The sequence below is a fragment of the Hyperolius riggenbachi genome, chromosome 8, assembly GCF_040937935.1.
Source record: "Hyperolius riggenbachi isolate aHypRig1 chromosome 8, aHypRig1.pri, whole genome shotgun sequence".
NCBI classification, from domain to species: Eukaryota; Metazoa; Chordata; class Amphibia; order Anura; family Hyperoliidae; genus Hyperolius; species Hyperolius riggenbachi.
The window spans coordinates 273,900,222-273,915,525 of NC_090653.1; the positions used below are offsets into that span (position 1 = coordinate 273,900,222).

General features: G+C 36.6%; 1 protein-coding gene across 1 annotated transcript; it reads left to right on the forward strand.

Annotated features, from left to right (window-relative positions):
- Positions 1 to 346: 346 nt before the first annotated feature.
- Positions 347 to 13,935, forward strand: BARHL1 (BarH like homeobox 1). Its single transcript, XM_068249908.1, has 3 exons — positions 347 to 809; positions 3,662 to 3,884; positions 13,641 to 13,935. Exons 1-3 carry the CDS (start codon positions 347 to 349, stop codon positions 13,933 to 13,935), a joined length of 981 nt encoding a protein of 326 aa, XP_068106009.1.
- The last annotated feature ends 1,369 nt before the right edge of the window (positions 13,936 to 15,304 follow it).

Below are 15,304 nucleotides of genomic sequence, written 5' to 3' on the forward strand. Positions count from 1 at the left end.
AAGACTCGCCACTCATCCGACCTCTCTTCTCATCGATTTTACCATCATTGCTGTGGTTACATTGCTCAAACCTCCTATCGATTTTTTTTTTTTTTTTTTTTTTTTAAGTTCACGTAAGCTTCGCCTGAGAGAACTCCTGGCCACCCACCTCACAGGACTGGCCACCTCTTGGACGTCTTCCAGGAAAACTTGTCCGGGGGAGAACTAGCGAGCAGGTTCCGGATGGGGAGCCCAACTAAAGCTGCCGTATGAAATACAAGAAAACCTGAGGATTAATCACTAAAGTCTTCTCCGGTGTCTTTCCTCCCAGGCTCAATGACCTTCTGACAGTTGCCAGTTGACCATCATGGAGGGCTCTAACGGGTTTGGAATTGACACCATCTTGTCCCACAGAGCCGGAAGCCCAGGACTGGTGCAAGGAGGAGACCCAATGATGGGGGACAGCAGGTCACCCCTGGAGATGAGCCCCAGGTCGGAGGTGAGCAGCGTCTGTTCCTCGCCACCTTCTCCATCCAGAGAGTGCTTGGAGGCGGTGAACACCAGGCAAGGGGTCGCTTTGGCCCTTGAGTCCCACCTCCAGCCGGGGCTCCAGCTTTCCGCTCCGTCCCAGTCCAGAACCGTCACTTCTTCCTTTTTAATCCGGGACATTTTGGCGGACTGTAAACCCCTGGCCACCTGCGCCCCTTACTCCAACAACGGGCAGCCCGCCCATGACCTGAGCCACTGCTTGTCTAGCAAGGTTGCCGAGGACTTTAGGGACAAACTGGACAAAAGTAGCAGTTCCACATCTTCAGATTCAGAATTTAAAGGTAAAGGTGAGTTACCAACCTTTTGGTAGATGTGATAACGCTTAAAAGCGACGCATTTCGGGAGAAAACGCATTTTTGGAGTTTATACGAGCAGTATTTTCAATATTTTCCATGTATAAAAACTTTACACTTTTAAAAAGTTTAAAGCAATAGAAGTGTATGTATCTTTATGTGTTTTAACTCGTAATAATAATAATAATAATAATAATAATAATAATAATAATAATAATAATAATAATAATAATGTAGTTTATCACCACTAGTAACAACAATGCAAACACTAATTATTATTAATTATAGGGCATCCCCACTATTACTACTACGACTATTTCTATCATATGTTGCTAATAGATTATTTGTAAAATATTATTAATGATTTTTTTTCCTTATTACAGCCGCTAATTACGGCTAACATGCAAAAAAAATAAAAATAAGAATAAATGAAAAATAGGCTCAATGACAATGAAGAAAAACAAAAAGTTACAACATAATAGCGGTCGCGCCAGTGCTACAGACACAAGGAGCAGCAGAAGAAAAAAAATAATAACAATGAACTGGGATCCCAGAGCTACAAGCGCCCCTCCGAGGCCTCATTAGCTGATAGAAATATTAAGAATAAATATGTAACGAATTAACATAAAAGTGGATCTCCAAATTAGTCCTACAAGTCGGGTCCATCTATTAGCATGCAATTAGGAGGAAACTGACATTAAAGATTAAAGCGATACGCTGGCCGTCATCCCCATTCAGAATAAATTCATTGGGCAGGATTTCTGTGGGAGAGAGAGGGGGGAAAACTATCTATAGTCCTCTAAATTATGTATCAACTCTGAGCGCCTCTACTGCTGTGATATCCTGACTAATATGTTAATATGGCCTCGCTTTTCTGATTTCTGAAATGTACGTCCTTAATTTTGTCCTCAAATCGACATGAACTGTAATTAGTAATAAATTCCATCGCCTTATTTTTAAAACAAAAATCAATTTGCTTGTAAAGCTTCCTAGTCGAAATAGGTAATTTGGTAATGTGTGCATAATATATATATATATATATATATATATATATATATATATACCTATTCTTCTATGTATGTATGTCACCCTATTTAGCTGTCTCACATGATTGAGTGTGTGTGTGTGTGTGTATATATATCTATATATCCGTATATATATATATAGATATAGATATAGATATAGATATAGATAGATAGATAGATAGATAGATAGATACATACATACATACATACATACATACATACATACATACATACATACATATTACAAGGAAATTAAAAATACATAATAAGGGGCTATTGCAGGTGGAGTCACATATTATAGGAAAAATGGTAGTCTAAACTGAGGCACATTTTTGGTGGAGAGTATGAGCGAGTGTTATAAGGGCTGCTATATGGCACCAATTTACTAATCTGAGAACTCAATATTCATACACACATTTATAAATATACTACGATTATGTCGCCTGTATTATATATACACAGATATTTATATATATATATATTAAAATCTGGAGTCTGTTTAGAGTGAGGTTCCTGATTGTGCCAGTGCCTAGGCATTGCTCGGGAGGAGGATGCGGGCGCACTGCTAAAGTGGGGGGGTTCTGGGTGAGGGATCGCGGCTCCCCAGTGACTCAATTAAGCGGATTATTGTCTTCCTACGGAGGGGAATAAGCTCATACTTGTCAATAGACAGGCCTCATAAATGTCCCATAAACCCTTGTACAAGCCTGATGCAGAGGGTGCCGCAAAGATTATTCTGTTTGTGACTCCAAAGTTTAGAGAAATGTGGGTGAACGCGAGAGATCTACCGATGGATGAGAGACAAACATGGGCTATACTATCAGGGCGATATCGATTGTTTATTGTTGTAATTCAGTACAGAGAATTAACACATGAGCCAAAGTCACCCCTGACAGCGCACAGCCTTCCGCACCTCGCTTGATCTGCACTCCGCTGTGACCAGCAGCACCTGAGCTCTGATCCCGTGCGATGGAGCGGGGTACGCAGGGCTGGGACGGGGGACAGGCTCATCAGGCTTACTAATACTAACCTCAGCAGTGTGTTGTGATTAGTAGCAGCAGATCAGCTGTCTGAATATTGAAGAAACGTAGAGAAAAATTAAGGTATAAAAAATGAAGATCTTCACAACCCTTAATCCAAATCAAAAAAAAAATATATATATATATATATATATATATATATATATATATATATATATATATATATATATATATATATATTGCTGGTGCTGTTAACTTATTATCAATCTATCTAATGTTATTGATTCCATCTGTTTAGATATCTATTTCTTTTATACTGGTGCATTGATAGCATAGAGTGTGCATGTAACCATAAGCATATGCTATCCCTTACAAATATATGCATGCTGTAATTTAGACAGACTGCTTAGATAGAGATGTAACTCGCTGTAGTATGTTGCATATATATGAGTTTAGTAAAGTATCACAAAAACCTAGACCTTCCTATCGCCACAAATTGCAGGACATATCTTACTGTTCCAATGGAGTGTAACTTGCCTTCATATCAATGTTGCTTTTTAGCAGGAGGTCTTTTCGGTCCCTTATACTGTCTTAGTGGTTCTGGGCCACCATGGGCTTTCTGGGTATTCTGTTCAAAATATTTGTCCCAATAGTCTCCTTGTAGCTGCATATACAAGTTAGGAAGCAGTTAAAAAAAGTCCTTGAATATCCTTGATAAACCAATATCAACCTATGAACATCCTGACACACACACACAAACACACACATACACACTCACACGCGCGCTAATGGTTGGGTGATTACAAATAATTCAAAGTATTTCTCTATTTTGCAGTCAAAGAGGAAGGGGACAGAGAGATCTCCAGTTCCAGAGACAGCCCCCCAGTACGGCTGAAGAAACCCCGCAAGGCCCGCACTGCCTTCACTGACCATCAGTTGGCACAGTTGGAGAGAAGTTTTGAGAGGCAGAAGTACCTGAGTGTCCAGGACAGGATGGAACTGGCTGCCTCCCTGAACCTCACGGATACCCAGGTCAAGACTTGGTACCAGAATAGAAGGTGAGAACCCATTTATCCCATAGTGCTACTATTTTGGTCAAACACAAACTTGGCCTTCATAGGGTATAGGTGTCTGATGACTGGCCACACCTTAAACTGCCCTACATATTGGTTGTTGCTGGCCTAAGCTTCTTGCCATATGGAAACTGTCGTCCAATAAAAAGCGAATCCTCCTCACCCTTCTTGAAACCATTGCCACTGAGCCACCTCTTTCAAAGCTCCAACCTTTCCTGCCAGCTGAAGCAGGAGGTACAAAGCCAGTAGTGGTGTGTATTTTGTGAATAATGTTAGCATACAGAAGGGAAGAGACTTTGAACAAGATTGTCAGGCATCTGTTCCCCTGCTTGGTGAGCTTGCAGGAGGATGTGGAAGCTTCTAGAGACCAGAATTAATGGGGAAAGGAATGGGGGGATAAAGCAGGTGTCCCAATAAAAATCAGAGGGGCTTCCTTGAAGAATTGCACTGCCTACAGTATATCTTATGAAGTGGCATTAATGCAGTTGTGCCCCCTCCTCCCCTTATCCCCGCAGAAGGGGGCGTGTGTGACCACCTAGATTACAAATAGCTAAGAATAGTTTAGTTGACTGCCATATTTTTAGGTTAAGATTGAAGAAGGTTTGAAATATTTTTTTAGGTTTTTTTTTTTTTAATTGACAATGACTTTTTTGTGCCAAGGTAAGAAAACTCACATCTTTTCCGCCTGCCCTGACAGCCTTACCAATGTATTAGCTAACATAAGGCATTGCTCTGTATAGACATTGTTACCTGTTCGGTAATTTGCTTTTGGATTGAGTTAAGATCATGTATTTGTGCAAACTTCACCCAATATCCAGAGCCTGCACCTGATAGTGTTCAAACAGGTTAAAGTTCTGATGTGGGATGGTCCCTATTGTATTTTCTTGCAGCAATTGGCCTCCTAATTAACCCCAACTTCCAAGAGCTTGACTTGGTTGTGTCATGCATGTCTAAACAACAATCTCAGGAAAAAGAGCACAGTAGTTAAGATATTGCTTTTCAACATACACAGAATACCCTGTCCTGATACCAATACCCCATTGTATCAGAATTTTCAATCTCTAGCAAACTGTTCTATAGATTGGTGCAGAGATCCACACTTTTATATTATTTAATAGGCTGTTTATGGCCTTGATGAATTTTTTTTCCCCATAATAACACTTTATTTATTCACCCAGTTAAACATTCCTGTGCCCCAAAATGATGAGCATGGGGAATGCTATATCATAAATAAGACCCATAAGTAAAAAACAGCCATAAAATGTAATAAACTTACGAAGCAGAAAGCTAACAGAGTACTTAGAACAGCACACAATTTTTAGACTTGTCTGTTTGCCACCCAGATGTTTTTAATATTTTTAACTTTGAACCCCCACATTTGTTTTTACATTTTGAAAGAGAAATAGATGCATCTAGGAAGAACTTATCCCATTTATAAGTATTTCTGTTTTTTTTTTCTGGCAGCTTTAAAACTTGAATAAGTTATTTACACACTCTCCAAAAAGAGAGGCTACTGAATTAATTAAGTAGACAACTCCCATACTAATAACTGTTAGATAAGTAGTAAGGTAGACCCAATGCCTTCAGTTGTTATTTTACATTTATTATAACCTAGGAATGCTAGTTATTTTGGTCCTAATATTGCCAAAACTATGGCAAATAATCACAATAGTTATTTTTATTTACTGCGCTAATATGGAAATTAAGAGAGGTGAATAAATCTCTAGGGGATATCCTCTTAAATGTTACAAGTACACTGAATGAAATTTTTAGATTGGGTATAAATCTAATATCAATTCAATAAAAGGACTGAATTAACGTAACTTTTTTTTTTAAACATCCACTTTACTAATTGGATAGTGTCTGTACAGATTTTGATACAATATACAATATTACATTTTAGATATCATATGATTCTTCTCATTATAACACCTCTTCTGTGAAAAGGATTACCAGGTGGAGGTGTATTAAGTTACTTTTTATCCACGTGCTTAAACAAGACGGATCACTGGAATTATGAACACAATTGACACAAAAGCCTTTTATTACAGAGCACAATGCAATAATGTAACCACCATAATTACATGCAATTGGCTCACGCTCTGTGTGTAAAAAGGAGTCTTTTTAAAAAGGTAGCCACTTGTTTCTAGTTAAAATTATTATTTTTTAAATAATAATAATTTGTGACAAAAATATTTTAGTAACACACACACGCACGCACGCACGCAGCATTAACTATATATATATATATATATATATATATATATATATATATATATATATATATATATATATGTACAGTACATATCTGACCCCACATGATATAGCCTCCTAAACATTGTCTTATTCTATGATGTTTTTTAACGCTTAACAAAATAAGGACTATGACAGCCCGTAGGCAGTCAAATGGCTGTCTCAAAAAAATAAAAAAATAAAAAAATAAATCAGAAATTCTTTGTTAAGAATGATAAATTTACTGTTAATGGATAAATATTTGTATATACACCACATGATAACTTTCTCGTATCCTTTAAACCAATGGTATCCATTGTCTTGTTAGTAAAGTAACAAAGTTGTTGTTTAAATAAACACGACTAAATAACACATTGACGCATCAATAATAAATTACCAATTTCTGCTTTGAGCATCAATAATTAACAGCCTGTTTCCAGTAATTACACAATTATTATAATTATGAATTATGAATTATTTAGTCGCTGAAAAGAGGCCTCTTTCTTTTGGTGGAGAGAGTGTGAGAGTCGTGATATATAAGAGGCTGGCTCAAAAGCTTATGGAATTGATTTATTATAGAATATGTACAATAGATTTTGACAATCCCAGCTAGGTGTCCTAAGGGGATGCCATTGACTTAGCAAGTAGAATATTTATACATGCCCCTTGCTCTTTCCTTGCTTACAATTTTTTGCTGGATTTTTTTATGTACCTTTGAGTTATTGTCAAGAATGTTCATGTTTTTAATGCTATTTTTCTTTTTATATTCACTTTCTCTTGATTAAAACTGGTGAGAAATTATATATATATCTTACTATGTTGACTACACAGAATATACGTTTTGTTACATTTGTAAAAAGTTTAGAGATACATTTTATTTTTTTCAAAACCTCTCTTTTTTATATAAAGGGAACATGAAAAAGGAAAGGTTTGTCATGACTGGTGCATGATTAACAATGGAAATTAATAATAAGAATATTTCAGATTTTTGGATGCCTAGCCTCCGTTTTATTACACAATTGTGTTTTACGTACCACAGACCATTGTTATGCATTTTTAGCTTCAGAAGGTCTACCAAAGTCAGACTGGCTCTTGACATGTGACTAGGAATAATTATTCAATATGGCTGCTCCCAGTAATGGCTGGAACGTTAAGGTTCCAAATAAACATGTAATGCTATCTACTGAATAAACTACTGTTATCAAAATAATCTTTTTCTATTGAAATATTACCAGTGTTCTCACTGCAATTTCTATAGGTGCATTACCGCGCGCATTTTGCTTTTATCTTGTTTCCAGATGAGGCAGGACAGTGAGCAGATATTTATCCTCTCTGCAAGCTTTGGACCCCTGTGATGTTGGGTCCTATAGCAGATGACACACTGTTATGGTTGTAGTCACACCTGTGATGCTACAGACAGTAAATGATTGATAAGTCTAGAATACTGTATTAAATATGCACATCTGTTTGTCAGGACAAGATTGCTGCAGTCTCTGTACATCATACAGCTGACACACCAGCATGGAGTTAATTAATTAGGTACTTAGAACATTAGTGAATAGAATAGTGGCTCTAGGCTACAAGTAGGCACTTGTGGATCTACTGCTGTCATCAGAGGTGCATACAAAAGCCACAGTGTCCTACAGGAGCACCTGAGGAAGGCAGAACATTTCTTTTAAACAACTTTCTGCTACACCAATCAGTTCTTAGAATGTGAGGGGTTTTGTTTTTCCTTTTGCTTTTGTTTTGTGTACTTTTTTAATTTTGAATGTAAGAGTTTCTGCATTTCTACTCAGCTTAAACCTTCTATTATTATTACGTCATTGTACTCTGTTCTGAAGGTTGTACAGTAAAAGTATACCTGCAAATAATACCATGTGATTCCGTTCTGCAGTAATATAGCAATTACAGTTAAAAACGATTGCCATGTGTCCCCTAATATCCATTATCAGAGAGGCCATGCTTGGAAGTCTAGGTATAGAAAAGCAGCTAAAATCCATGTGGACCACCGTTGTCCATAGAAACTTGATTTCAGATGTCTTTGCGCAATCTGACCGCCACACGACGGAGCACATGCTCAAACAGCTGTGCACTCAGGAGCATCCATGGCCTCATTTCAGGGAACAATAACAATCTGCTAGATTCCATAGTCCAGTATGGTGAATGGGCAATTCCATTAAGGCAGTGGCCTTTGGGTTTATTTAAAGTCACAAGAGTTCTGCAGATACTTCACTGACAATTTATACTGAAATCCTCTCTTCCAACATCATTTTAAAAAAATCTGTAAGATTCACATAGGCAAACGCAGGGGGGGATTACAGCTGCCCAGAATCCCCCCTCAGACCAGGGCTGGTGCAGTGTTTGGGGACAGGCACAAGTTGAGACACCAGAATATCTGCAGGTATCCTTCAGCTCACAGCCCCGCCCCCTTTCTTTCCCTGCTACAGTTGTCTTTGAATGTAGCAGCAGCGTGTGTACAGAGCGTGGAGCAGCTCTGGTGTGTGAATGCTTAACTTTCCCCTTCATTACTAATGTTGGCTGTCCTCATTATTATCTGTATCCATCTGCTCCTGATCGATCTCATTGTTGGTCGGTCGGGAAATTGCATTATGTGTACCCAGCATGATGTCCTACCATTATTATTATACTGTTTTGTGCGAGGCTGAGGGAGACCTTTCAGGAATCCCTCCCTTGAAAATCCTGGGTTTGCCCCTGATTCATGTTTGACAACAATGTGTTCACACAAGTAAAGTTGAAACTTTGGTAAATCACTACCACTATCTTTCAAGACATATTAAATATTTTACAGTGAACATAAAATTACTGAACAATTTCCTACATTTTCTAGAGGTTCTCCATCCTTAATTTACACAATTCTCTTTTCCTTACTATGGTCATTATAATTAAAAAGGGATCTAATGTGTGCTGCTTAGATTCCTTATTTACGTATACTCAGCACTAAAAGCAGATTTTATGTTTTTGCAGGTAAATAATAAATGTTACCTGTGAATATTTCCGACATACAACTTAAATCCAGCAGGTGGAGCTCCAAACAAATAGTGAATACCCTTTAGTTGTCAGTGCACATTAACAGAGGATTCAGTAAAAGTAAATGTAATAAAACTGTCCACTAAATACAGTTCTGAAAGGGCTGCATCCAAACATTCAGCTGTTGTATTGCTTGGTTGCCCTGTGCTAGGTTTTCGTTTTTTTTTTTGCAATGCAAAATTTTAACACAAAGCAATAAGTCAACTGGTTGGCTATATTAAGGACAAATAACAGGAGTAAAAACTTTCTAAAAAATAAATCCTTTGCTACATTTTCTAGAGGTTCTCGAGCCTAAATTTACTCAATTAAGTCAGTTAAGAGAAAAAAATCTTAAAGGCTTACTCCAAATTTGGTAGACTCAATAATACACTGGCTTGTTATTTCAGCAATGCTCCTATAGTCACAGAGACAGAGGCGCTCACACGCTTTATGGACCTGAACCAGTTTTATATGCTCCTGTACTCCCTGATGAAGCAGGACTGTTGACCGCGAAACGCGTTAAAAGTGATTTTATGGAGCTGTGAATAAATTGTATATTTTTTACCCTGCATTTGAGTATATGTCCACTACCAGAGGGAGGTAAGTCCACCTCAACTTCCCTCTTTTTTTATCATTTTTAGAACATTGTTTTACTCTGCTTGGCGCCTCTGTTCGTACATATTACAGCACGATATAGTCACAGAGAGTTACAGATTCTTATCAACATGGTTTCTTCTACATAACGCAAAATGAAATACAAAAATATAAAAATCCATCATGGTTAGTGCAATTCCTTTTATGATGGTTCTGGCAGGTAAACAGAAGCTCTGGTCCAAAGCAGAATAAATGGTTGATTGAATTTAGTATGTTCATCTAAGACTGATAAGTGACTTCTGTGTGGACTGATCAGTGCTACTTCTCCTTCTCATAAAGGGAATCTAAAGTGAAAATAAACCTATGATATAATTATTTGTATGTGTAGTACATCTGAGAAATAAAACATTAGGATCAGAGATATGAGTCTAATATTGTTTCCAGTACAGGAAGAGTTAAAAAAAACTCCAGTTGTTATCTAATGCTGGGTACACACGATGCAATTTCCCGCCCGATCGAAGGGTCGATCGATTATTTCCGACATGTCCAATCGGCTCCCGATTGATAAAGCAATAGATTTTCTATTGCTAACTGTGCAAAATCAATTGCTTTATCGATCAGGAGCAGATCGGACATGTCGCAAATAATCGATCGACCCGTCGATCGGGCTGGAAATTGCACCGTGTGTACCCAGCATAAGCAAAAGAGCTTATCCGAGCTCCACGACTTTCAAAGTCGCAGAGAGCTCTGTCTTCTGAAGCTTATTATCTCAAGTGTCTGTCACTGTATTTTGTTTTTTCTGCAGCGTCAAGTTCAAAAGTTCATTAGCCTGCTCTGTGAAATCATTTAGAATGCTGAGTGTAGTGTGTAAATTGCAAATATTACAAAATGATCCAATGTTATGAAAAAAACAACTATATAACTGAAAATAAAAATGAGACTATTTTCTTTGCTACTAATGTCCTATTAATTATCCATACTACACATACAAACACTATAACTCTATAAAATACATGTTTACTGTCATAAGGATCTTACCACACCTGGACCCAGTAATGTAATTTTAAAACTAGATAATCACTATGAATGATCAAAAAATGTATAATTTTTCTAAGTGTCATTCTTTATAACTGTTACTATCGGTTATTTGTAGGATAGAGTAACATTTGAGCATAAGTGCAAGATAAAGCTCAGTGTGTTTGAAATCTAAATGCTGAAACCATTATTTGGCTGAGAAGAAGCACACTATACAATATATTTGCCCTGTCTGACATTCAGTGACTAACTAGTTCCCCACCATACCGTGACCACCCCGTGGTGATCCCACCGGCAACATCCCCTGCTCGGGATAGATTTTTCTCCTGTGATATTGGTCGTAACGTCGATTGTGGATAGATTGTGGGATGAATGTGAATAGTGAATGGGTAGCTTTTACTTCATGTCACTACTAGGCTTCATCTCTACATACCTTTTAGTCCTAATCAAAATACAATTTGGAGCTTGACTATATACAGGGAAATATTGCATTTATTAGGATATTATAGAGGTTTTGGAAATATACAACATGGTAATAAATAAAGGTAATAGTGCATTCAGGGCACAATAGTTAACAAACCTAGCAAACAGAAGTATAATGTTACAGTTTTCCCTCACTTTCATAGGGCTCTTTTCCACTATGAAATGCTATTGCGATCGCAATCGCGTTTCAATTTCCACCATGCGATTGCAATTGAACTACTATACTCATTATAGTACAGCTCAATCGCATACAGAACGCGGCGGGACGGCGATTGCGCTTTGACCAAAATCGCATCACAATCGGATCGCACTAATGGGAAATGCTGCTGCAGTTTCCATTAGTTTAATGTACCTTGCGATTTGCGATCAGAATCAAATCGCAAATCGCAGGGTAGTGGAAAAAGGCCCTTAGATGCCCTTAATGGGGGAACCATCAATTGAATTGTTCAGCAAAAATTTCCAAATCCATAGAAAAATCACTAGACTGAAACTTGTTGGTGCACCTCCATAGATTACATTTAAATTATGGATGGACATGACTTACAGATTGTTTTTGTTAGAATTGGATCAACATATTACATTGTAAATATATGTGTGTGTGTGTATATATATACATATATATGTATGTATATATATATATATATATATATATATATATATATATATATATATATATGCACACACACTTTTTACATTTATTTTTTATTATTTATTATCAAAAGGGCTGCTTACTAATTGTTTGCTTAATTCAAACAGTAGCATTAAATTACAGAACATAAAAAAAAATGTAAAGCAAGAAGAGACAATAGTAAACTGACCAACAAAAGTTTATTTTAATTTTATTATTTAATGGAAAGAATAAGCATTAAAACAATAGTACAGTTCAAAGGAAGTAAAAAATAGTTATTTTTTTTTCTTTTCTCCTTACTGTGGTAATTAAAAGGGGATCTAATGTATGCTTGGATTCTTTACTTGCCTATACTAAGCGATAAAAGCGGATTTTATGGCTTATTGCAGGTAAATATTAAATGTTACCTGTGAATATTTCCTACATACAACATAAATCCTGCAGGTGGAGCTCCAATCAATTCAGACTAAAATAGCAAATACCCATTAGTTGTCAATGCAGATTAACAGAGGATTAAGTAAAATAAATGTAAATAAATCTCATCTGTCCACTAAATACAGTTTTAAAAAAGCTCCATCCAAACATGCAGCTATTGTTTTGCTCGGTTGTCCTGTGCTGTTTTTTTTTTTTTTGTAATGCAATATTTTAACACAAATCAATAAGTCAACTGGTTGGCTGTATTGAGTACTAAAAATAAAGTAGTAAAAACTTTATAAAACGAAATCCTTTGCTATGGAGGTGTTGAAATACCATGACAGAATGTTTTAAAAGTTGAGGCTTTATACTAGGAACTGTATAGTAGATCAAAATTATGCACATAAAAGCCTATATGCATATGTGAAATATTTCAAAAATATTTTTAGACTCACAAAAAATGTCTGAAACATTCTTCTGTGGCTTTGTAAATGTTGATAGCAAGCCAAAACCAGCCTAAAATAAATACATACATGGTTGCAGTTACACAAATAAATGCAACAAATGAACAAAATATTTGAAACGTAAGAAATTACATAGTTACACCCACTGTTAGCATTTTGCTGTATGTGGCCAGGTCACTGGAAAACTTTACAATATTGATAAAATGTAATGTACTCTATGATACAAATTGTTATGTTTCATACTCCAAGAATTTGTCAGGCAAAGAACATTCTTGTTATATATAGATAGTTATATTGTCATTATTCCAATGCCGAAATGCCCATACTACAAAATCGTAACTATCTCTGAGAGAATACCAATTTAGGTAAGAATAGATTTTTTTATTCGGTAAACCTTCGTTTTTCACAATACGGCGGTGCTCACAGATCCTCCCTCATACAGCTATTCTTATAGTTGCCTGAAGAAGTAAGTTGCATCCCATGAAACATGTTGCATTTTTTCAGTTTTATAAATGTTCAATAAAAGTCACAGTACTTCTTTGAAACTGACTGTTTGGGTCATCGAATAGGAGATAAGTTCACTGCTACCTCCTTTTTAACCCACTTCTAATGTATTTTTGGTACTTATCCGTTAGCCGGGCGCATCCGGCAGGTGGCGCTAATTACTATTCCCCCTCCAGGCCGACATGGATAGTAGGGAAAGATGTAACTCTGGTGGAGTTTTGTCGCCACCTAGAGGATGCGCCCGGCTAACGGATAAGTACCGTATTTTATTCATGTTGGTGCTTCTGGTGTAACCATTTTTGCTGCCTTTTGTAACACAATTGTGAATTGATAAGTTCAAGTTTTACTTTTTTCCCACAGGACAAAATGGAAGAGGCAGACTGCAGTTGGACTGGAGCTGTTGGCAGAGGCAGGAAATTACTCTGCCCTTCAGAGGATGTTTCCTTCTCCCTACTTTTACCCACAAAGTCTTGTATCTAACTTGGATCCTAGTGCAGCTCTCTATTTGTATAGGGGACCTACAGCACCTCCTCCAGCATTGCAAAGACCTTTGGTACCCAGGATCCTAATTCATGGACTTCAAGGAGGAGCAGAGCCCCCACCAGCTCTACCACCTCTGACAGGAGTCATTCCAAGGGCGGCACAACCACGATGAAGGCGTTCACATATGCCCATGCAGGTGCCAATGCCAGAGACTACGGACTAGCACCAGAGAACCAAAGCAACTCAGACTGTACAAGAGAGTTGCTTGTAGGACAGGAAGAGCCCTACAAAATCTTTGCTAAAAAGTGACCTTCCATGCCTAAGAGAAGAACAATTTGGAAACCTTCAGGAGCAAAGGGACCCACCTACTAAATATTACACAAAAACCCTTATTTCTCAGAAATTGTAAACTGGACAAAGGACGGTAGATATCCAGGTTGTGTTTTACAATTAGCATAATTTAAGAAGGAACTTGTAAGTATTAATTATAATAAAACATTCAAGCTTTTCCAAAGTGCCAGCACTGAAAAAGAGACAAAAATAAACAGATTTACAAAGGACAGGTCAAAAGTATGTATAAGAAGTGACTAAAAAAATCTTTTTTAAGCACTATATATATATATATTAAAAAAAAAACTTACTGCAAGTTTTCTACAACCTCTTCAATAAGTGAAAGTAACCTACTTTTCAAGGTTAACCTAGTCCTTTGTTTAATAGGAGGAGCAGTTGGAATTTTCAGTTGTGTGTGTAACTAGCCACTTGCCACGCCTCCTGTTTAGTATGCTCTATAAACCAAAGCAAGCTTTCATTTTTTCCTTAGGGCAAACCGTACAATCAGTCAGCATGAAGTAGTAGAAAGTGGGAAAACACTCCGTTATTTAAAAGAGTTAGTTCTTGGATTGGACACTGTCTGTTTTAACATTTAATTTAAAAAATGTAGGAATATATTTAAATTGGTTTTAAGGAGGAGTGCCTCTTAAACCATGTCCTGTTTACGAATGGGAAATTTGTAACTCAAGTTTCAGATACTGTAAGGACTAGATATTTATAGCAAAGATTTCCATAAAATTATTCAAATCATATACAGAAATAAAAACATTTTAGTTTAAACTTTTTCATTTTTCATCTAAACAAATGTCAATGCTTTTGTAAATAGCTTAGATTATTCAAAATATATGTCAGATGAACCTATAAGACAATTACTCCAACTAAAACCTCATTGCCAGCCTCCTATTCCCTTTTTTGTCATGGTAATAAATATAATTACAATGAAAAATCAATACAAGGAAATAGGAATTACACATATTAGAAAATTAAAACATGGATAACGATAATTTTCATGTAAAATTTAAGATAGTGATAATGTTAAAATAAAAAGAGAAGTTAAAAGAAAACCAAATTTAACATAAGTTCTGTAAAGCAACACCAAAATATATAGAAAATTGGTTCTTCCACCCCAAAACAAAATAATCAAATTTAAAGCCGATACTAAATACAACTACCAACAAAATGCATTTTATAAATTATTTTAACAAAGTCAG